The sequence below is a fragment of the Salvia splendens genome, chromosome 21 (genome assembly GCF_004379255.2).
Source record: "Salvia splendens isolate huo1 chromosome 21, SspV2, whole genome shotgun sequence".
NCBI classification, from domain to species: domain Eukaryota; kingdom Viridiplantae; phylum Streptophyta; class Magnoliopsida; order Lamiales; family Lamiaceae; genus Salvia; species Salvia splendens.
Genome location: NC_056052.1, coordinates 25,538,732 through 25,560,748, shown reverse-complemented (window position 1 = coordinate 25,560,748; position 22,017 = coordinate 25,538,732). Strand labels below are relative to the sequence as shown.

Here is a 22,017-nt window from a genome sequence, read left to right as displayed (position 1 = left end):
TAGATAATGACCCCAAATTAAATGCAATGCATGACCCAATATTCAGATAAAACAGATAATAAAAGTGATTGATATTTTGTTTTTTTTTTAAAAAGTAAATGGTTCAAGTAAGTTGAAATAACATGACATGGAATACAACTAACTTGAGATGAGAGAGTATGCAAAAAAAATTTAAGCTCATTTATCGATTGGTTGAATTGGAACCGGTGCAACTGTTAGTGGTCTCAGAATCGTTGACCATGACTCCGATTAGGCATAGAACCATAAACAAGGTGCAGCCCAAGAAATAGGAAACCAATCAGACCTGGTCCAAAAATATAACAAAGCAGTGAACAAGATTAGTAACGACAAAATTAATTGGACCTAGTCAAAATGAACAAGATTGACTTAGACAAAGAAGCTTTCTTTGGAATTTCTTATCATCTGGTTATTAAGTTAGTTGAAGAACTCAAACCGAATATCTTATCATTGTGTTCAATGTGTTGGGCCAGCCCACATGCAGAGTGAAAATGATATGACAAGATAAATCTGTTAATAATGATAGAAATCCATGGGTTCCATCCTAAAACCAATTGGTGATAGAAGAGGGGCCCATGAGACTTATACACTAGTTTCAGTTTTCTATTGACACCGATGTGGGACAGTTATATGTTATATTTTTAGTTTCAATTGCCAACACCCTCCCTCAAACCCTTCAAGGTGAACCTTGGAGGGGTTGGACTTTTTTTCTAATCGATTGGACAATCGGCCCAATTTTTTTTCGATCGGTTGGACCACTTGGCCCAAATATTCAGCCCAGTTATACTGTTGGGTCAGTCATTTTTTTGGTTTCAACCCAGATATACTGCTGGGTCAGTTAAATATAACCCACAGTCGGCGACCCGCTCTGATACCATGATAGAAATCCATGGGTTCCATCCTAAAACCAATTGGTGATAGAAGGAGGGGCCCATGAGACTTACATACTAGTTTCAGTTTTCTCTTGACACCGATGTGGGACAGTTATATGTTATATTTTTAGTTTCAATTGCCAACAAATAACAAATATTAGTCACACCTTTCACGGTAAGTAAAAATATTTGGGATATTGGTTTTCATGAACTATGGGAAATTCTAATATTTCCAACAAATTTTGAAAGTGGTTTTGGTTATCACAAACTCTTGAAAATGTACAATTCTCCCAACCCAACACAAATACAAATCTTTCCATTAATTTTGATCATACTATATTATTTAGTCTGAGTTATACATGAAACAATGTCTTTTTGATGATGCCTTAATTCTTGAAATATGGTATTGACTTATATGAGCTTAATAAGATAAAAATATACCTCATAAATCTTGTCGAATTTGAAGATTGGCCCATACTGAGAATCACATTTCATTCTTCTTGATAAGAAAGTAAAAAATGAATGTGCCAAGAAGTAACAAATGGGCGTAGGCGATTTCCTAGTAACGTCATTTCCTCTTCAAGAAAATTACACAGAAATTCAGTCATGACCAAGTCCTAACAACCATTGTCCTATTTCCCATAATCGATCAAATTAAACGGCATGTGACAATCTAGTTGTCCAATATAAATGCAGTCAAACTAATTCTTTTCTAATTTGCTTATATTTACCTCTACAATAGGAGTATTTTTGGACCTTGTTCGGTTGGTTAGATTAAATAGTCATGAGACTTAGTATGGGATAGCTCAAGATGGGCTTTGTCTAAGATAAAATTAGTATTGATTCTTGTGAATGAATCAGGTGATTACTAAATTAACCAGCTTTTATGTTTTAATTGGTGACATCAACTAAGAGAGAGATTAATTAATCGGAGGGTTAGTGGTGCGATAAAAGTTGTATGCCTTAAATACTGAAAATGCCACCATTGAGATGGGCTTGACACGGGCCTTGCGGGCTGAGATTAATTTGGATTGCGGCAACCGAACATCGAATTAGTGATTTGGTGAGACACAATTTAGTCTAATATACCCAACTGAACGCCGCCTTGGTGTATATTTAATTCCCATCGCATAATTAAGTACTAATAAAGAAAACCCTTGAGTTGGTTTAGACGAGGATGTTTCCTCTATCTCTCTTATTTTATCAAATTTGCTTACTTTAGTAGACGAAAGTAGCATATTCTCTCCATAATATTTTGCTGGAAAACTACTATAACTCCTCGTGTTGTTTTAAACCATTTTGATAAGGGGACACACTTCACTAATATTGGAATCGTGCTTGGTCAAATGACTTTGACTAATAATAAATGTTATAAGACATTTAATTTTGTTAAATTAAATGGAATAGCGTCGATCTACGTTCCGAGTAGATGACCGTAGTATATTCATTTTCTCAAATCCGATTCCCGGTGAGTGAGAAATAATATATTAAAGTTGGTCACAATAAAGCTAAAAATGAGCTATGCGAAAAACTAAGAGGTTAATTAACTAAGTGTTAATTATCCCACATCGGGGATGATAAACTTCTTTGATGAAGTATTTAATCAGATAAATTATTATGTGTAATAATTATCGTGGAATAAGACGGGTGACAGAGCCCACACGCGCGCGTCGCCGTCGGCCGCCCGTGAGTTGCGCACTGCGCACCGTGCCCCGTGCCCCTTGTGCCTGTTCTTTGGAGCTGGTGTTAAGCGTGGTCCAAGCCCCGCTTGTTCTTTTTAGACCACCCCAAACTCCACACTATCCCCGACGGGTCGTGGTCCACGCCATGTTCCCGGTGGACCCCGACGCATAACGGGAGACAAAAGGTCCCCGCTGGATAGCGACGGGTCCTAGTCCACGTCATGTTCCCGCTGGATCCCGACGCATAACGGGAGATAAGAGGTCCCCGCTAGACCCCGACGCACAACGGGAGACAAAAGGTCCCCGCTGGACCCCGACGAATAACGAGAGACAAAAGGTCCCGAGGGTCCATGGTATATCCCGTCGTGTAGCGTGTCCAGGTGCGTCGTGTCTCTTCAGCTCCCAATGGCTAGTGCACCAGTCAATAACCACCGGCGGTTACAGTCAAGCCATCATGTCACACATAATGGTTGTTGACTCCACCAATGCCTCTGCGGGTGGATTTGGTCTATAAATAGGCATGCATCAAAATTGCATTCTACACAGAGCATACTCAGTAATCAGTATTCTTGCATACACTCTATCTCCCTCTCTGCATAATCTTCCCGTCGAAGCTCTACCCCCGCCTTACTCCCGTTCGTCGGAGTTCTGCTGCTAGCGGTGCTGCTAATTCAGAAACGAAGTCGTTTTATCTTTAGGGACGACACGGCAAACCGAGAGCACTACCGGGACGTATCTCGCCTTGTGGAAAGATGACTCCTCGACTCGGTTTACCGCTTTCCACAGACTTTTCCGTGTAAATTTTTTCTGTTGCTTCCATGTAATTTCCTTGTTTTTATTTCCGTGTAATTTTCGTCCGGCAAGTTTATATCTCAATTTTCCAACAACTAACTCATTATATATAAACTCTAGATTCATATTTCACTAATATTTTACATTCAATTTCTTTTATGTTTATTAAATCATTGACGGAGGGGGTAATCAGGAGTCAACCAAGTCAACCTTACGATAACTATAAATAAAAGACTACCTGCATTTGGGGAAGTTCATCAAGAACTTGAGCAATTATTATAGAGTGAGAGAGAGATGGAAATGCTCTACGAGAGCGCAGCAAAAGGAGATGTAGTGGCTCTGCGCAAACTACTTCAAGAGGATGAATTTCTCCTAGAAAGAGTTTCTTACACAAGTCCAAACAACACACCCCTCCATGTAGCAGCATTAAAAGGGTATCTGCTCTATGTTGTGGAGATCTTGAGCCGCAGCCCTCGCCTTGCTGAAGTGCTTAACTCTCAGCAATCTTCGCCTCTCCACATCGCCTCGGCACGGGGCTACGTGGAGATCGCGAAAAGGCTGATCGGTGCAGCACCAGATATGTGCCTGTCCCGCGACTCTCAGCAATCTTCGCCTCTCCACATCGCCTCGGCACGGGGCTACGTGGAGATAGCGAAAAGTCTGATCGGTGCAGCACCAGATATGTGCCTGTCCCGCGACTCTCAGGGCCGGAACCCTGTCCATCTTGCGGCAATAAAGGGCCGGGTCCAGCTGCTGGAGGAGCTCGTCTCCGTAGCTCCTCTGGCTGCTCGGCATAAGGTGGGTCGAGGCCTCAACGCCCTGCATTTGTGCGTCGAACATGGCCAGCTTGGGGCTTTGAGGGTTTTGATGGGAGAAGTGAAAGAGCTGATCAATGCAAAGAATGATGATGGTGACACCATTTTGCATATGGCAGTAGCTGGGAGAAAGACTGAGGTAAACAAAATTTCCATTAGTTTCATTCATTTTATTATTTTTGGATTCAGTTAATGTTTCATATGTTAGATAGAGCTTTTTGAATTAGCATTTTAGCCTATATTCAAAAGAATAGATGCTTCATAATGTGGATTAACTACTCCTAATTCCATTATGAATTTATGTTATGAACAATAAATCAAGATCATTCAATATTTGATTGGAATATAAATTACATAGAGGATCAAGATTGAAGAAAATGAAATGCATACCTGATAGAAGTAAGAGCATCTGAATGATTGATCTTCTTTACCTATAATCAAGAACATAAACACATAATATTGCAGATTATAGAGTATCTACTCCAAAACGACAACGTGGATATCAAAGCAATGAACTCCAATGGCCAAACAGCGAAGTCCCTTTACGAACAAATCCAACCCGAGGCACAAGAAGATTCTGGAGTCGCCCATGTTCTGTGCCACGGGCTCAACAGATCAAAAAACAAACACAGAGACACCCAGCCGGTGAAGTGGTTGACCAAGAAACGAGACTCCATAATGGTGGTCGCGATCCTCATAGCAACCATGGCTTTCCAAGCCGGGGTGACCCCTCCAGGGGGCTTCTGGCAGGAAGACTTCACACACTATGACAACGGCACCGCCGTGGATAATCCACACAAAGCAGGGGAGGCCGTGATGGCATACAAAAGCGAACGGGCATTCAAAAACTTCATGCGCACCAACACAGTGGCCTTCGTAACGTCTCTCAGCACAATCCTGCTGCTCATTAGCGGCCTGCCCTTCAGGCGGCCGCTGTTCATGTGGATCCTGATGGTGACCATGTGGCTCACGGTTACTACAACCGCGGCTACCTATGCCATATCGATTACTGTGGTGACTCCGAAGAAGGATCGGAGGTCACTGAGCGACGTCATTGAGATCTCGCTAGCTGTGTGGTGCGGTGTGATGTTGGTTTTGCTTGTCGGAAACACGATTCGTTTGATCGATAAGTGGTTGAAGAAGAGAGGGGTTGTTGTATGGAGGCCTAGAAGGTTTAGGAGAGAGGTGGAAATGAACCAACTGATCAGATACAGCAGTCAACAATGAGAGTTTTTTTTTTCATTTATCTGCAAACACATCTATCTAGTTTCCTATGCTTGAAAATTAGTAGTGTATCATATTCATGTTCATCATTGTCTCCGCTTTTACTCTATGAATCTATTGTTTGAAATATCTAAACACACAAGAAATAAAATGCTCATACAAATATGGGATTTAGATATAAGAACATGAAATGGGATGTTCATACAAGCAAAATGTGGAACAGTTTGTGAGCAATTTCGCAAAGCCTCGGATTTCTTCGTTTTATCCAACAAACTTTTACTAACCACTTCAAATTTGATGATCTACAGTATCTAGCTATGATTTATATGGTGGTCGAACGTTTTCTAGATGAGGAATATTATAATCATTTTCCTCTAATAATTATCTGAATTAATTTATATTCTGCGTAACGTTGACTCTAAAGCCCAAATTGGGCAGAAATTCTTCAATCCAATTTTTACGCGTTGAACTTCTGAAGAAAGAATGGAGCTGATGAGATTGCTAGATCAAAATAAACAAGAAGAAGACGATCAGAAGATTCAGATTCAGCTCAAAAACCTGTACGAAGCAGCAATGAGCGGATCGGTGCAGCTCCTATCGCAAATCCTAAAGGAAAATCCGCAAATTCTCCAATCGCCGGAGATCTCCACCACTCCTGAAAATCCTCTCCACGCGGCGGCGCTCCTAGGCCACCTAGAATTCGCTAAGAAGCTTCTCAGCGCAAATCCCGAGCTCTCGAAATCGGTGAGCTCGAGCGGCTCGTCGGCGCTTCATCTGGCGGCGGCGAAGGGGGATGCGGAGATGGTGAAGGAGCTGGTATCGGCGGATTCATCGATGTGCGGCGCCCGCGACGGGGATGGGAGGAATCTTGTGCATCTGGCTGCGATCAAGGGGCGGACGGCGGTGCTGGAGGAGCTGCTGAAGGCGGATCCGGCGGCGGCGATTACCGGCGGAGGAGAGAGCTGCTTGCATCTGTGTGTGAAGTATAATCGGGTGGAGGCGATGAAGGTGATACTGCAGTTTTTGGAGGGAGGGGATGATCGATTGGTAAATTGGAGTTGAGAAGAAACAGCTTGAGGTTTGTGATTTTTTTTTTAAAATTTTAGCTTCTTTTTTGGGCTTTATAGGATTAAACTGAATTTAATGGCAAATTTGATAGGGTTAAATTGAATTTAATGTTGAGCTTTTGACATTTAATTGAATATAGATGGTTAATTTACTAGAATAATTGATCTTGAGCTAATTTTGTCCATTGATCAACGTTGAAATGGAAATAAAAAGAAAAAAGATAAAAACATAAAAATCCTTATTCTGAAAAATTCACATGTCTCGTTCTCATGTCAACGAATTTAATCTCAAATCTCGAAAGGTCAGCGAATTAAGATTCATATTCCGAAATCTCTCGCAGATTGTCGAGTATTTGATCGATAACACGAGAATAGAAAACGGAGCACGAAACGCAGCCGGGTTGACAGCCCTGGATCTGCTCCTACAAAACCCCGGAGATTTGAGGGATTTGGAGGTCAAGCAATGTCTAGAACATCAACACAATGCAGCATCACAAAGCTCGAAAAAAAGCATGAAGCCATCGTCGTCTAAGCTCTCCGCGAATATGCAGCCGAAGAAACACAAGCACACGGACTGGCTGGGGCGGAAGAGGAGCGCGTTGATGATCGTCGCTTCCCTCACGGCCACCGTGGCATTCCAAGCCGGCCTCTCCCCGCCAGGCGGAGTCTGGCAGGGAGATTTTGCTGGCAACCCTAACAGGACGACCCGGGCGGACAAGGCCCACAAGGCCGGGCAGTCCGTGATGGCCTACACGCTCCCGGACAAGTACGGGCAGTACATGGTGTTCAACACGATCGCGTTCCTCGCGTCCCTGAGCATAATCTTGCTGCAGGTGAGCGGGCTCCCGATGAGGCGGAGGAGGTGGATGTGGACCCAGATGGTGACGATGTGGATAGCGATATCGGCCCAGACGCTCACGTACTTTGTCACGTTGATCAACATGACGCCCAAGCACGTGGAGAACACGGTGTACCACGTGGCGAGGGTGTCGGTGATCCTGTGGCTGGTGCTGATGGCGTTGGTGTTCGTCGGAAATATGACGAGGGCGGTGTTGTATGTGATGAGGAAGTATGGGTATGTTGAGGAGAAGGAGAGAGAGGTGATTGTATATGAGGAGGAAGAGGATGAGCTTTGATTGATGGCTGTAGTTTTATTAGTTTTCAAGTTTTTTTTTCATAACACATTAGTATTGTTCACGGTCACTGTGCGGAAGCTGCCGCCGCCGGAGCCCAAGAGGCCGAAGGTGATTGAGGTTAAGGTTGGTGGTTAGGTGCTGTGGAGAAGACTTAAAAGGAATTGTTATGTGTGTTTTCGATTAAATGTTTGTGATCAATAATTTCGGTTATTGTGTGTATTAACCCGAATTTGATCCAGATACTACTCCTATTTTCGGAATGTATAACTGGTCAAAGTTTTTAATGATAATACTTATACTTATATCGCAAATTCAACGAAAAAATTCTAGTCGTGTACCAAATTCGATACGTACACATCGAAAAAATTCTAGTCGTGTACCAAATTCGATACGTACACATCGAAAAAATTCTAGTCGTATACCAAATTTGATACATACATAACGAAAAAATCCTATAGTCATATACGAGGGTCTTAATAGTATATCTTTAAAAAATATTACTCCTAACTAAGAAAACAAAACTGTGGGGCCAATAATAAAAAAGTTTAGAATGTGAGAGTAATACTTATCAAAGTCGATATTCTAACTACTATGGAGTAGTTTAATTGAGTCAGAGACTCGGAGTAGATTTCCTACCAGAAGATGTTCGTGGGACTTTGGAGATGGCTAAATCGAATTTACACATTAAATTGCATTATTTTGAAAATTTATTTTGATAATATGTTGCGATTAGCAGCTAAGATGAAAATTTATTTTGATAATATTTCCAAAACAAGAAAAAGAAAAGAAAATTACTTGACATTAACAATGGGACATCGAAAAATAAGCAAAAAATATTAGGGCAAAAAATTAATTAAATATGTACCCCATTATTTAGATAATAATAATGGGGTAGATAAATTGAAATTCAGCAAATGTGTCCACGTTAGCGAACATGCACATTCTAGACCAATATCCATTCTTCCAGAGAGCACGAGAGACTTCCCTTTCTCTCTCCAGAAACTTCTCTAATCTTCCACCCCCTCCCTATATTTAACACACACCTCCCCACCCCTTTCCTCATCTCAATCACAATCTCAAACAACAGCAACAAAGCAAAACTCTAATTTCAAATCTGAGAAGAAAATGGATTTCAGGCTAATGGGATTGGACGCTCCCCTCCTCCACACCCTCCACCACATGCTCAACGAAGAGGACGGCAGCGACGCCGCCAAATCAGCAGCCGGCGGCCCCACCCGGACCTACGTCCGCGACGCCAAGGCAATGGCGGCGACGCCGGCCGACGTCAAGGAGTACACGGGCTCGTACGTGTTCGTGATCGACATGCCGGGGCTCAAGTCCGGCGACATCAAGGTGCAGGTGGAGGAGGACAATGTGCTCAACATCAGCGGCGAGAGGAAGAGGGAGGAGGAGGAGGAAGGCGCTAAGTATGTGAGGATGGAGCGCAGGATCGGCAAATTTATGAGGAAGTTTGTGCTGCCGGAGAATGCCGACACGGATAAGATCTCCGCCGTTTGCCAGGACGGGGTGCTCACTGTTACGGTGGCGAAGCTGCCGCCGCCGGAGCCCAAGAAGCCCAAAACTATTGAGGTTAAGATTGGTTGAGAGGTGGGGGTGGGTGATGGGCTATGAATGGGAGTGTTAAATAATGATGTTTTCTTTTTTTGTTTTGTTCTTTTTGGCTGATCAATGTACTGGGCACCTCCTAAATATCCTCAATATGAGTTTTATGAGTTTGGTTTCTAATGATTTACTATGAAATTGGAACTTGTGATACAATCTTAAAATTTAGAAGCCAAAAAAAAGCTACTACAATTCGGATTTTGGAATCAAGCAAAAAATCGGAAAAAGGAAAAAAAATTCTATCTTATGAGCCAAAAGGCAAAAGGAGCAAAAAAGTACTAGTACTCATCCTCCTGGTAACAAATTTGATCAGATAGATAACACAAATTTAATGAGATACTAATTCAGATTGATTTTTGTATTTTAATTAACATGTGTTTAAAATTGTTAGCAGTGGATTGAAATAATAATCTATAAATTTAGCTATTTGAACGGAAATATAAATGTGAAAAATAAATGCTAATATTATAAAATAGAAAAATAAATACTACTCCTAGTATTAAAATTTTGAGGAAAAATTAAACCAGTTTAAGAAGTCTAGCAACAAAGAAGTTGAGAGGTTTCCTTTTTTGAGTTGTGCGCTGCTTCTTCCGACGACGATCTTCAAAATTCTCTCTCCTAACAAATAAAGCAACGAAAAACCCTTCTTTATCTTCTACAAGATCCGTTCGCAGCAAGTGTTCAGCTGTGAAAAATGAAAATTTAGCAGAGCAACTCAAGTAGAAGATATGGACGATTAGTTGGTAAGACGTTTTTCATCCAACTAAAGGGCCCGAGTCTCGGGTAGGGAACTTACAGCCATCAAGCGTGGGGAGACCGCGACGAGGCCACTGAGGGAAGGGCGTCTCGAGATTGAAGCCATGAGATGATGCGAGAGGCAGAACAGAGTTGACAACATCTTCGTTTTCAATTTGATGTATTGAACATGTGCTGTAAACGATTCTCTCCACTGCTGGGACTGTACTCACAATTTAAAAACACACAAACTAAATATTTATGGAAAATTTTGCATATTGCAACACATAATAATGATCAATGAACAAGCACATCGATGGCCTTACAAGACAACGCTTGCTCGAGGACCCTCTTCTGGAAAGCGGCAAGTTTGCGCAGCCGCGTTGTGTCAGCATTACCAGACCCGTCTGGTAAAAGAAATCAACAAATAGGTCACATTGTATTAATGCTGGAATTTGTAACATTACAGTCAAAAGAGGCGAAAATGTCACCTGCATTATGCGATGGAAGTAGATGATCTAATCTGTCAAGAGCAGTCCCAGATCCAGAGCATGATGGATCCAAAAGTATAGCTCGAATCTGCAGACCGAAAACGATGATGTATTTGAAAGAATTTTACATATGAGATAATGAAATTCCAAGATTACCTTGGAATGTGAGGGATCAGTAGGATCAAGGTTTAAGAAGTCTTCATGCTTAACTTTCACATCTATGTGTAGTTAAGTTAAACAGTCCAGAATTAGCTATATTTAACTGTATGATATGTAACAGATAGATGGAGGGCAATCAAGTATTTCGAAGGATACTTGTTGCGCCAGAGAGTTTGACATTATTCTTCAAGCGCTCGACTCTTTCTTTGTTGAGTTCGCAAGCGATGATCTTACCCTTGCCCTTCATGAGAGCAGCAAGGTGGACGGTTTTGTTCCCAGGAGCTGCACAAGCATCGATAACCTTCACGAAAGCGGATTTGTATAGTTAAATTGTGTTAGATTAAATACATAGGTGTGGGGGTACTTTGAGTGATATACCTCCCAACCGGGTTTAGGATCAAGGGCTACGGCAGGCATGGAGCTTCCTTTACCCTGCAAATGATAAGACTTTCATGTGCTGGTTCGGACAATTTATATATTTTCTACAGGAAATTCAGTGGGCCATAGTACTGAGATTCAGAGAATCTTGAGAGTAAATACCTGCAGAAAAACACTTCCATTTTTTACTAGAGGATGATTGTGTAAATCAGCACCTGGTGGGAGGATCAGTAAATCTGGGACTGTGTCATCCTCTTGGACCTGAACACAATCAAGAAACGGCATCATAATTTACAAAAATATGATACAACAAACAAATTCCTCAAGTTTTGAAATCTAGCATGCTATTTTTTTGCATGTGAAATTAGGCTGCTTAACAATATCTTCTTAATTGGCAGACCAAGAAATCCGAGGTTCTGCATGCCAGGCATGCCGTGTAGAACTATATGAGGGGAATTAGACTGCAGAATGAGTTCGTCTCATCAGTTTAAAGAACATAGTCACATACCACATATTGTTTTCTTAATTCGCTTATGACAGATTCAGTGTCGTTCTTTAAAGTATTAACTCGAACATAACGAGGTTTCTGTAGTTCTGCAAAAATAAGAAGTAGGAATTAATGTAGGATTTTCAAAACTAGACATGGCAATGAATATAAATTGTTGCAAGTAACACACACCAGACGTTTTATCAAGAGCCATCAAGTCTGCTACATTTTTCAGTCCCTTGCGCCTCAAAATCCGTGATAGAGCTGATTGCAATGCATCCTTTTTTGACATTAGATGCTTCTCGGCGTCACCAGTTAATAGATCTTGCTAGGAAAGAAAAACAGATATTCGAGATCAATACATGCGGATGCAGTAAAACAAGATTGAATGCAGATAGTATATTACAACTTAACTGTGAGGCTATAGACATAAACAGATCAATACAAGTAATGTCAAAAACATCATAAATTGCTATATTTGAGCCAATAAAAAGTGGCATAATAGTATACCTGTCCAAAAAGTAGATCATATGCGATGATATACAATAGCTCGTTCTGCTTCTGTTGAGAACAATAAAAAATAATATGAAGTTAAGAAAATATCAACAGCATTGCAACATATACATTATTCAAATAATCACATCCATATCTGTTCAAGCAGCTGTACCTTCCATTTGGAACTTACAACATTTGCCTCTTCCATAACCTCCTTAATAACTGATAGATCTACAAATCAAAAAACTCATTTTAAGCTTAACTTCTCATCTTATCAAACATGACCTCAAAAGAAAGTGCTTCTACTTAATATTTTGAAATTGGGCTCATCACAACTTGATATCTACAGCATTACAATTTCCATGTCATAAAAACAAACACGAAGTTTGGCCGACTCAAATTGAGCTTAATCACAGCTCAGACATATATAGTGTTTCATGCAATATCAATAAGTATGGAGTCTAATCACCTAGAATTGAGCTTAATCACAGTTCAATAATCTCCAGCATTTCATGTCACATCAATAAGCGCATAGTCTATCCAACTCGAATCCAGCATAACCACAACTTGATAATCTAAACCATTAGATGACATATACAAAAATACGAAGTCTCGCCAACTCAATTTAAGCTCAATCCCAACATGATAATCTACAGCATGTACATCCCATATCAACAACTGCAAAGTCTAACCTACTTGAGCTGAGCATATCCACAACTTGAAAATCTACAGCATCAGATGTCATATCCAGAAATACAAAGTCCATCCAACTCAGATCGAGCTTAACCACAGCATAGTAATATCTACAGCACTAATATCATGTTAACAATTGCGAAGTCTAACCAGCTCCAATGGAACTCAACCACAACATGATAGCATACAGCATTGATCTCATCTCAACATATACGAAATCTAACCAGCTTTTAACTGAGCTTAACCACAACGTGATAATCTAGATATTAACAAATCCGAAGTTTGACCAGCTCATTTTGCATCGACTAATTAACATAATATATTAGCAGCACGCAAACGAGTTAAAGGCTCATTCCGTCCAATTACAGTCACTATACCAGAAATGAACATTTCGATTGAGTGAATGCACGATTAAGCTGAATAAGTGCTGCTTACATACGTTTGAGAGTTTCGCAAACCAGAGCAAATGTAGCCTTCTTGTTCCTAACGGAGGGGCCGTAAACGAGCGATTTAATTGAGCCAATGGCTCGCCGCCGAGCATCGCCCTGGAGCGTGCTGCGCAACACCTTAGCGGCTTCTCTCCGGGCGAAGTAAGCCGACCGTTCGGCGTTGCTCTGCCGCTTCCCCGCCGGCTTCCCATCCTTCTCCGCCGGTTTTTTGGCAGTAATCGGTTTTCTCCGCGCCATTGCTATCGGTTTGATTTAGTAGGGGTTTAGCCTTAGGGTTTTGCTTCAGCTAAAATCGCTACTCCATTTTCATTTCAGAAATATTCGGGGAATTAGCGATTTTGATTTTTTTTTTCCGCTTTCGGTTGGATAGTCGGGTGAGGTTTATTACTTCATTTTATGTTATTAAATAGATATGAAAAACTAAGTATAAAAAATCATTAATAATTTAGATAATACAAAAATGGCCTAAATGAATATTGAAGAGTAAGAAGTTGTGATGGAATATATTAACTTTTAAAACTTTTTGTACCTATTTAAAATGTTGATTAAACTATTGATTTGTTCTAATTTTGCAAACAATATGACATTGTTTTAATTGGTTGTAAAATCATAACAAATCAATAATTCAGTATTTTACAAGCATATTTTAAAGTTGATATGCAAAATTAGATTTTAAAGAAAATTTATGAATTTACTGACAAATTAGATATTTTTTCAATTCGTACTCATAGATAAAGATAATATTATAACATGACTTAACGAATTCTTATATAATTTATTAAATACAACTTGAAAGTGTGAGTAGAATTAAAAAAAGTTTTATGAATTCATGTTCTCGACATTCTGTGAATCTTCTCTAGACGGCTAAAGATGTTGCATTCTTTATTTGGTAAAACGGTAATACATTTTGCCCATTGTTTTGTAAATTAGTTTTACTTAATCTGGTTTTAAATAAATTGGATAATATATTTAATCACAAGTTACCTATCACGTATAGAACAATTGTTTATTGAAAAAAAACTTGTATCTAGAAAAGTTTAATTTAATATTGCCAACAATTTTGGCATCATAGAAAGATCAACTATATATCCAAGAAAGGAAGTCAAACACTACTACTAATTAAATGACAAAACGAAATTATAAATGTATAATTAATTATGTGAATCTAAGCTTATCTTTTTCCGAGAAAATTCCGATATCATATTTTTGTACCTAACATCATCAATTAGCACGTATGTAGGAGTACTTATCTACATATACTAAAACAAAGATAATTATTGATGGGGTACGTACTAAACAAGCCCAATAGCAGTGACGGCCCATCAGCCCAAAGCCCAAGGAAGAGTATCAGTTCGGCATTACCAAAGAGTTCGGCCCCAGCCTACAGCTCGGTAAAAGCCAACCAATCAGTTCGGCATTACCAAAGAGTTCGGCCCCATCCTACAGCTCGGTAAAAGCCGACCAATCAAGCTCTACTCTCAGATCGGCAAAAGCTGCTCGGCAATAGTTCAGAAGTTCGGTCTCAGTATTCGACCGAACTGGGAGATAGTGGACTCATGCAGAACCTCCACGACCTCCACTACACGATCTATTTAGTGGTGTCAACTCATGCAGGATAGCGGACCAAACAAAGAGATAGTGGACCCATGCAGGATCTCATGACCTCCACGACATCCACTACCTAGTTAGTGGTGATGCAAGCCACGACCTAGTTAGTGGTGATGCAAGCCACGATCTTAGTTCAATGTATAAATAGAACTTAGATCAGATAGAGGAGGGGCTCTAGACATCAAATAACATATAGCAAGTCTGTATTTGTAAGCTGTAAACCAGATCAAGCAATACAATCTTGCCCTCCTTTCTTCCCGTGGACGTAGATTTACTTCAGTAAATCGAACCACGTAATTCCTTGTGTCGTGATCTATATTCATTACCTGCATTTACTACCATCAAAAATTCGCCCAACCATCACTGGCGCCGTCTGTGGGAAACAGAGAACCAAATTTGTGATAAAGCGAATTTTTGACCCTTTTTTCACCCCAAAAAAAAAAAAAAAAAATGCATACCAGATCACATAACACCCATAATACCGTTCGTGATAACCCTGAGGAAGCTAGTCCAGCCCGCAGGTCTGGAAAACAGCCTCGGGAGAAATCTACTTCCAGTTCTCACGGAGAAGGAACAAGCCGCTCAAAGACTCATCGCACCGAGTCTTCCCAGCAGCCCGATTTGAACGAGGCTGTCAAATTGTTTTTGGCCGAGAAGCAGGAAGAGTTCTTAATTTTCCTGCAAAAGAGCCAAAAGCCGGAGACGAAAACGGTGGATTCTCCCTCCTCATCCAGACATGAAAGTCACTACCGCAGTAGTGCTGTGTCTTCCAGGAAGAAGAATCCTCAACCCCGACATGTTCCTGTTCCTCCTCGGTACCGGAATCACAGGAGAACTCCATCTCCTCCATACCGAAGAGATGTCGGGTTCGCCATGTACGGAGCATTGAAGACTCCGTTCTCGGACGATATCACCCGAACTCCCTTGCCACAGAACTACCGAACTCCGTCGATGACTTATGACGGGTTAGAGAATCCTCATGACTTCCTGGGACGCTATCAGTATAACATGGCGAACCAGGGTCTCAATGAGGTTCATATGTGCAAGCTGTTTCCCGAGCTGCTTATCGGGAACGCAAGAAGGTGGTTCGATAGCCTCCCCCAAGGCAGCATTAGATCTTACCGAGATCTAATGGATGCTTTCCACAGGAGGTTCTTTCAGAAAGCGGAAGCCCGAATCACTTCGGCTCAGCTGCTTTCTATACGTCAAAGTCGCGACGAAAAGATCAGCGACTTTATGACGAGATTCCACAAGGAATGCCTACAAGTAGATGATCTCAATGATCTACTTGTCATTTCGGCATTCCAAAATGGAATCCTGCCCGGAGCTCTCTACAGAAAGCTCGTGGAATGCAGTCCGCAAACAGCTCAAGAGATGTGGGACATTGCGGACCAGTTCTCTCGTGCCGATGAGGCAGACCGTCGCAAACGGTCTTTAGACAGCTCATCCCGAGGAGACAGGAGGAAGCCCGATCATAGCGATCAGGGACATCCTCGCCGAACTCCTTTTGGCGATCAGGGACATCCTCGCCGAACTCCTTTTGAAAGGATTCAAAGGGCTCCGGTGCAAGACCGATTGGGGCCACGTCTCAATCCTGAGAAGCCGCCCGCTCAGTTCGTACCATTGAACAAGTCGAGAGCGGAAATTTTCGAACTGCATTCCGATATGTTCGAAAAACCAAAGCGGATGACGAAATCGGCCGCGCGTCGACCTCAGGATCAATATTGCTCCTTCCATCAAGACCACGGTCACGATACCGAGGAGTGCCGACATTTGGCTGCAGGTATTGATGCTCTTGTGAAAGCAGGGACGTTAAAAAAATACCAAAGCAAGCAGCCGAAAAAGAACAAAAAGCAGAGAGGTGCGAACTGCGCTCCTCAGGATCCGAAAAAGCAACAGGACCCCGAAGACGATGACGAGCTGCAATATGATGGAGTAATCCTGACTATTGATGCTCTCCCTGCCGGGAAGACTAAATCGTCCCTGAAGTCAGAGCGCAGAGGCTTCAATCGAGAGGAGCCAACGCATAAAAGGCTGAAGCAGGACGAAGTGATTACATTTTCAGATGCAGATCCCGTCCCGGCCATCTCTCCTCATCAAGACGCTATTGTCATCCAAGCCGGAGTGGCAAACAAACTGATCCACAGAGTGTTTGTGGATACCGGAGCGTCAGTCAGCATTCTTTTTAAAGAATGTTTCGATAAACTAGAAGTGGATCCAGCTCGGCTCAGTCCGGCTCCACTTCCTCTGAAAAGTTTCGCCCAGGAGGACACCCGCCCTGAAGGTATTATCAGCCTTCCGATCACGGTGGGAAAAGCGCCTACAAGCTCCAGTACGATGATCGAGTTCTTTGTGGTAAAAGCTCGGTCCCCGTACAACATCATCTTGGGAAGAGACTGGCTCAACGCAGTTCGGGCCGTTTGCTCTACTTATCACCTCACCATCAAGATTCCCACTAAAGGTGGGATAGCGGTCATCCGAGGTGATCAAAAGAGAGCAAAAGAGTGTCTGCAGATTGCGCTTAAAAGTGCCGAGCAATCAGATCGGCATCATCAAGCATAGCAATCACAGCAGCCGGAGTCAGAGGCAAGCGAAATGACCGAAGTCACACCAGAGTCGAACTCAATGACCGTTCAGTTATACGAAGATGATCCATCCAGAACGGTCAAGATCGGTTTCGCGGGAACGCCCCTACTCCGGGAAAAGACCATCCAGCTCCTCAAGGAGTACAAAGATGTCTTTGCATGGTCTCCGTTGGACATGACCGGAGTGCCCCCTGAGGTAATCACTCATCGGTTAAATATTGATCCTTCAGTCCGGCCTATAAAACAGAAGCAAAGACTCTTTGCGGCAGAAAGAAATCAAGTCATCCATGACGAAGTCCGCCAATTACTGAAAGCGGATGTATTATTCGAGGTGAAATATCCTTCTTGGGTGGCCAATCCTGTGATGATCAAGAAAAAAGAAGGAGGATGGCGGATGTGCATAGATTTTACCGATCTAAACAAGCACTGTCCTAAAGATTGCTATCCCCTTCCGAACATAGATAAAAAAGTAGAAGCTTTGATCGGCTTCGAAATTTTCTGTTTTCTTGATTTATACAAAGGCTACCACCAAGTTTTAATGGATGAGAATGATGCTTCAAAAACGGCTTTCATTACTGACTTCGGCATCTTTGCTTATAAAAAGATGCCATTCGGTTTAAAGAATGCCGGAGCCACATATCAAAGGATGGTAGATAAGCTCTTTCGGCATTTGATCGGAAAAGAGGTTGAAGTGTATGTTGACGACATAGTCGTCAAAAGCAGAAGCACTTCGGAGTACGAAGACAACCTCAAATCCACCCTCGACGTGCTCAAAAAGCCAACCTCAAACTCAATCCCCAAAAATGTACCTTTTTGGTAGATTCGGGAAAGTTTCTGGGTTGTTGGGTTTCAAGGGACGGACTCAAGGCAAATCCCTCAAAAGTTCAAGTTGTTCAGAACATGGCGATGCCGAAGTCCATACATGATGTGCAAAGACTAACTGGATGTCTAGCCGCACTGAATAGATTCCTTTCCCAAGCAGCCGAAAAGCAACTACCGTTCTTCAAAGTGTTGAAAAAGGCACCAAAGTTTGAGTGGGTAGCCGAGCAGAAAAAGGCTTTTGACGAGCTCAAAAGTTATTTAGCCAAGCTTCCAATTCTCTCTGCTCCAACAGATGCCGAAGTGATATTCTTATACTTAGCGCATCAGATCAAACCATTAGCGCGGTGCTCGTACGAGAAGAAGGCCTAAAGCAGCTTCCCATCTACTTTACAAGCCGAGCATTAAGAGGTCCAGAAACAAGGTATCAACCTCTGGAAAAAATTGCTCTGGCGTTAGTAAATGCAACAAGGAGACTGCGGCCATACTTCTATGCTCACAAGGTATGCGTCTTAACCGATCTGCCACTTCGGCAAGTTTTGACCAAGCCAGAAGCATCAGGCAGAATCGCCAAATGGGCCATAGAGTTGGGAGAACACTCAATAGAATATCTGCCTCGGAAAGCCATCAAGGGACAAGCCTTGGCAGATTTTCTTGCAGAAGCAAAGTTCGATCAAGCAATCCCTGTTATTGCCGAACAGAAAAATCCTGCCAATGACGAACTAACACAGCCCCAAGAATCCGAAGTAAAACCGCCGGACTGCTGGAGTGGATTCGTAGATGGAGCTTCGAATAAGACGGGAAGTGGAGCTGGTATTCTACTTATCGCTCCCGACGGACACGAGGTAACTTATTCACTTCGGTTCTTATTCCCAACTACTAATAACGAAGCCGAATACGAAGCCCTCCTTGCCGGACTTCAATTAGCGCAAAGTCTATTTGTCAAATCTCTCAAAATCCATTGTGATTCACAAGTCATAGTGAATCACATGCTGGGTACAAGTGAAGCCCGAGATGAGAGGATGAAAAAATACTTGGACAAAGCGCAAAGCATTAGCCGAAGTTTCTCTTATTTCGGATAATCCGCATTCCCAGAGCGGAAAACAGCCGAGCAGATACTTTAAGTAAGTTGGCCTCATATCCGAGCTCAAAGGTGGAGGAATTACTACACCGAAGCATTGATGAAGCTGAGGTACATTCAGTAACCAGCTCGCCGAACTGGATGACGCCGATCTTACAGTATCTAGATCAAGGACAACTGCCCGAGGATAAGAGAGAAGCTCGGAAAATCACATGCCGAGCACTTCGGTATGAACTTCATGAAGGAGTCCTATACAGAAAGTCCTACCTTCAACCGTTATTGCGATGTGTAGGACCAGAAGAGACGGACTACATCCTTAGAGAAGTTCGTGAAGGATCTTGCGGTAGCCACATCGGAGCTAGAGCTTTAGCTAAAAAGTTCTGAGATGGGGATATTATTGGCCAACTTTGGTACAAGAAGCAGTGCAGCTCGTCAAGACATGTACGAAGTGCCAAATTCATGCAAATATCCCAAGGATGCCGCAGACCGATCTATGTGCTATGCAAAGCCCTTGGCCTTTTATGCAATGGGGCATAGACATAGTAGGACCACTACCACAAGCTCCTCGGCAAATGAAATTCCTTATCGTTGCCGTGGATTACTTCACGAAGTGGGTGGAGGCTGAACCATTAGCTACGATAACGAGCTCGAAGGCATTGGATTTCGTCTGGAAGAACATAGTGTGCCGATTTGGCATACCCCACATCCTCATTTCGGATAATGGGACTCAGTTCACCGACAAGACATTCAAGAATTGGTGCCAAGAGCTGAATATTCAACAGCGGTTCACTTCGGTCTCCCACCCACAAGCAAACGGACAAACGGAGGTAACAAACCGTATCTTGGTGAAAGGGTTAAAAGCTCGGTTAGAACAAGCCAAAGGACAATGGGTAGAAAATCTCCCTCAAGTCCTATGGTCCTACCGAACTACACCCAAAACCTCCAACGGTGAAACTCCGTACAGTCTGGTGTACGGCACTGAAGCCGTGATTTCCGGTTGAGATCGGCGTACCCAGTCCCCGAACTCTAAATTTCTCCTCAGAAATGAATGATGACGGACTAAGAGCCGAACTAGATCTGGCCGAAGAAAGAAGAGAATTGGCCTGCATAAAAGCAGCCAAGTACAAGGAGCAAGTAGCCCGGTATTATAACCAAAGGGTGAAAAAGCTTGCAATTTCAAGTGGGAGATCTCGTCTTGAGAAACAATGAAGTAAGCCGAGCAGAAAAGCTGGGCAAACTCGAACCCACATGGGAAGGTCCATATCGGGTGTCAGAAGTCCTCGGCAAAGGGTCTTACAAATTGACTCACATGTCAGGAGAACAAGTACCCCGAACATGGTACATTTCCAACCTCAAGAAGTTCCATTTGTAAGAGACAGTCCGGTCAGTCAGTCTTGTGTCTAGTTTGGTCCTAGGGGTATGTGCTTTCTTTGTTTTTTACTTGTTTTTCATGTTTGTCTATGTGCGTTTTGTTCGTCTATGTGCGTTTTGTCTGTCTATATGCGTGTCGTCTCTTACAAATGTTACTGAGGTATCTTGTTCTTCGAAGGCTGATCCCCTTTTTAGAACATATATAAGCCAACGATTGTGAGTCCAAGCTTCTAAGGAGGATACAAGACCACAATTTAGCTAAGAAACAAGCAGTTCGTCTGAAACGAACTGCAACAAAGGGAAAGTCCGATCCACGCGATAAAACTCGCCGAATTAGGACAAGGGAAAGTCCGATCCACGCGATAAAACTCGCCGAACTAGGACAAGGGAAAGTCCGATCCACGCGATAAAACTCGCCGAATTAGGACAAGGGAAAGTCCGATCCCCAAATTAGGACAAGGGAAAGTCCGATCCGAGCGATAAAACTCGCCAAATTAGGACACAAGCTTAGTCCGGTCAAAGAAATTTACTTCATAAGACCAAAGACGAGTCCGGTCAAAGAAGTTTACTTCATAAGACCAAAGACGAGTCCGGTCAAAGAAGTTTATTTCATAAGACCGAGGACCAAGTCCGGTCAAAGAAGTTTACTTCATAAGACCAAAGACGAGTCCGATCAAAGGAGCTCACTTCATAAGACCGAGGACGAGTCCGGTCAAAGAAGTTTACTTCATAAGACCGAGGACGAGCACGATGAAATTTTTTCGCTGAGCTGTAAATACGCAGTGATAGAAGCGAAATGAAGATTTCATTTATTAAAACTTGTTCGGCATACAACTCCGCTGCCCTACGAGAAGGCGTTACGCTATTACAAAGGACTATTCTACTGTTCCTGGTTGCTAAAGTTGAGCCATCTATTCACAAAATCCTCGTGAAGCCGAGTTCGGGCGTTCCGGGCAGCTGAAGAATAAGCAGGTCGACGAGATGCTCTGATCGACCTACCGCCTCTTCCTTGAGTCCGGGAAGTACTGGCACCTCGGCGGCGAAGAGTCTCTTCACGAAGCATTTGTTGATCTTGCTCACTCATAATCACAGCTCCTCTACGAACTTCAGTCCGTCCTTGTCTTGACGTTTCCGGTTGCTCCTGAGTTTCGTTGCTGATTTGGAGTAGGATTTTGAGCAAGTGGATCAGAGGTTTGAGCTGGAGTATGAGCATCTATTGGCGGGAAATGCCTAAGGAATCTCTCGATTGAAGGACGCCGAGAAAGAACAATGTTGTACCGAGAAGCCCAGCGCCGCAATGATTTCACAACTTGTTGGCAAGCCGAGCTCTCCAGCGCATTGTTCCTCCGGAGTACGTGATATTCCTCCCACAGTTCGTCAACTCGTTCCTGAACTTCAGAGATGGTCATTCCCCCGCGCCTGCTGATGAAATCCTCA

The 22,017-nt window shown here is 42.6% G+C and overlaps 5 protein-coding genes across 5 annotated transcripts; 4 read left to right on the top strand and 1 right to left on the bottom strand.

The window, feature by feature from the left end:
- The first annotated feature begins 3,562 nt into the window (after positions 1 to 3,562).
- On the top strand, positions 3,563 to 5,489 carry LOC121784028 (ankyrin repeat-containing protein ITN1-like). The gene is made up of 2 exons (XM_042182211.1): positions 3,563 to 4,318; positions 4,645 to 5,489. Exons 1-2 carry the CDS (start codon positions 3,659 to 3,661, stop codon positions 5,404 to 5,406), a joined length of 1,422 nt encoding a protein of 473 aa, XP_042038145.1. The 5' UTR covers positions 3,563 to 3,658; the 3' UTR covers positions 5,407 to 5,489.
- A 192-nt stretch (positions 5,490 to 5,681) lies between these two features.
- Positions 5,682 to 7,883, top strand: LOC121784029. The gene is made up of 2 exons (XM_042182212.1): positions 5,682 to 6,481; positions 6,812 to 7,883. Exon 2 carries the CDS (start codon positions 6,983 to 6,985, stop codon positions 7,604 to 7,606), a length of 624 nt encoding a protein of 207 aa, XP_042038146.1. The 5' UTR covers positions 5,682 to 6,481; positions 6,812 to 6,982; the 3' UTR covers positions 7,607 to 7,883.
- On the top strand, positions 5,887 to 6,465 carry LOC121784430 (ankyrin repeat-containing protein ITN1-like). The gene has a single exon (XM_042182568.1). It carries the CDS (start codon positions 5,887 to 5,889, stop codon positions 6,463 to 6,465), a length of 579 nt encoding a protein of 192 aa, XP_042038502.1.
- A 760-nt stretch (positions 7,884 to 8,643) lies between the features above and the next one.
- LOC121783396 (17.3 kDa class II heat shock protein-like) lies at positions 8,644 to 9,352 on the top strand. Its single transcript, XM_042181452.1, has one exon. The coding sequence runs from the start codon at positions 8,732 to 8,734 to the stop codon at positions 9,209 to 9,211; it is 480 nt and encodes a 159-aa protein (XP_042037386.1). The 5' UTR covers positions 8,644 to 8,731; the 3' UTR covers positions 9,212 to 9,352.
- A 319-nt stretch (positions 9,353 to 9,671) lies between these two features.
- LOC121783596 (25S rRNA (cytosine-C(5))-methyltransferase NSUN5-like) lies at positions 9,672 to 13,384 on the bottom strand. Its single transcript, XM_042181719.1, has 13 exons — positions 13,107 to 13,384; positions 12,147 to 12,205; positions 11,990 to 12,040; positions 11,672 to 11,807; positions 11,501 to 11,586; positions 11,155 to 11,253; positions 10,993 to 11,046; positions 10,771 to 10,915; positions 10,612 to 10,673; positions 10,456 to 10,543; positions 10,291 to 10,371; positions 10,026 to 10,187; positions 9,672 to 9,914 (listed from the first exon to the last, which is right to left on the bottom strand). Exons 1-13 carry the CDS (start codon positions 13,351 to 13,353, stop codon positions 9,748 to 9,750), a joined length of 1,437 nt encoding a protein of 478 aa, XP_042037653.1. The 5' UTR covers positions 13,354 to 13,384; the 3' UTR covers positions 9,672 to 9,747.
- Positions 13,385 to 22,017: the final 8,633 nt, after the last annotated feature.

What these genes read in the sequence shown, in the direction of transcription:
- LOC121784028 (XM_042182211.1), top strand. Translation starts at nt 3,659, where the DNA reads ATGGAAATGCTCTACGAGAGCGCAGCAAAAGGAGATGTAGTGGCTCTG. An exon ending in TAGCTGGGAGAAAGACTGAG is followed by an intron (nt 4,319 to 4,644) that starts GTAAACAAAATT and finishes ATAATATTGCAG; the next exon opens with ATTATAGAGTATCTACTCCA.
- LOC121784430 (XM_042182568.1), top strand. Translation starts at nt 5,887, where the DNA reads ATGGAGCTGATGAGATTGCTAGATCAAAATAAACAAGAAGAAGACGAT.
- LOC121784029 (XM_042182212.1), top strand. Translation starts at nt 6,983, where the DNA reads ATGAAGCCATCGTCGTCTAAGCTCTCCGCGAATATGCAGCCGAAGAAA.
- LOC121783396 (XM_042181452.1), top strand. Translation starts at nt 8,732, where the DNA reads ATGGATTTCAGGCTAATGGGATTGGACGCTCCCCTCCTCCACACCCTC.
- LOC121783596 (XM_042181719.1), bottom strand. Translation starts at nt 13,353, where the DNA reads ATGGCGCGGAGAAAACCGATTACTGCCAAAAAACCGGCGGAGAAGGAT. An exon ending in ATCCTAAACCCGGTTGGGAG is followed by an intron (nt 10,916 to 10,992) that starts GTATATCACTCA and finishes GCTTTCGTGAAG; the next exon opens with GTTATCGATGCTTGTGCAGC. An exon ending in ACTTCCATCGCATAATGCAG is followed by an intron (nt 10,372 to 10,455) that starts GTGACATTTTCG and finishes TTCTTTTACCAG; the next exon opens with ACGGGTCTGGTAATGCTGAC.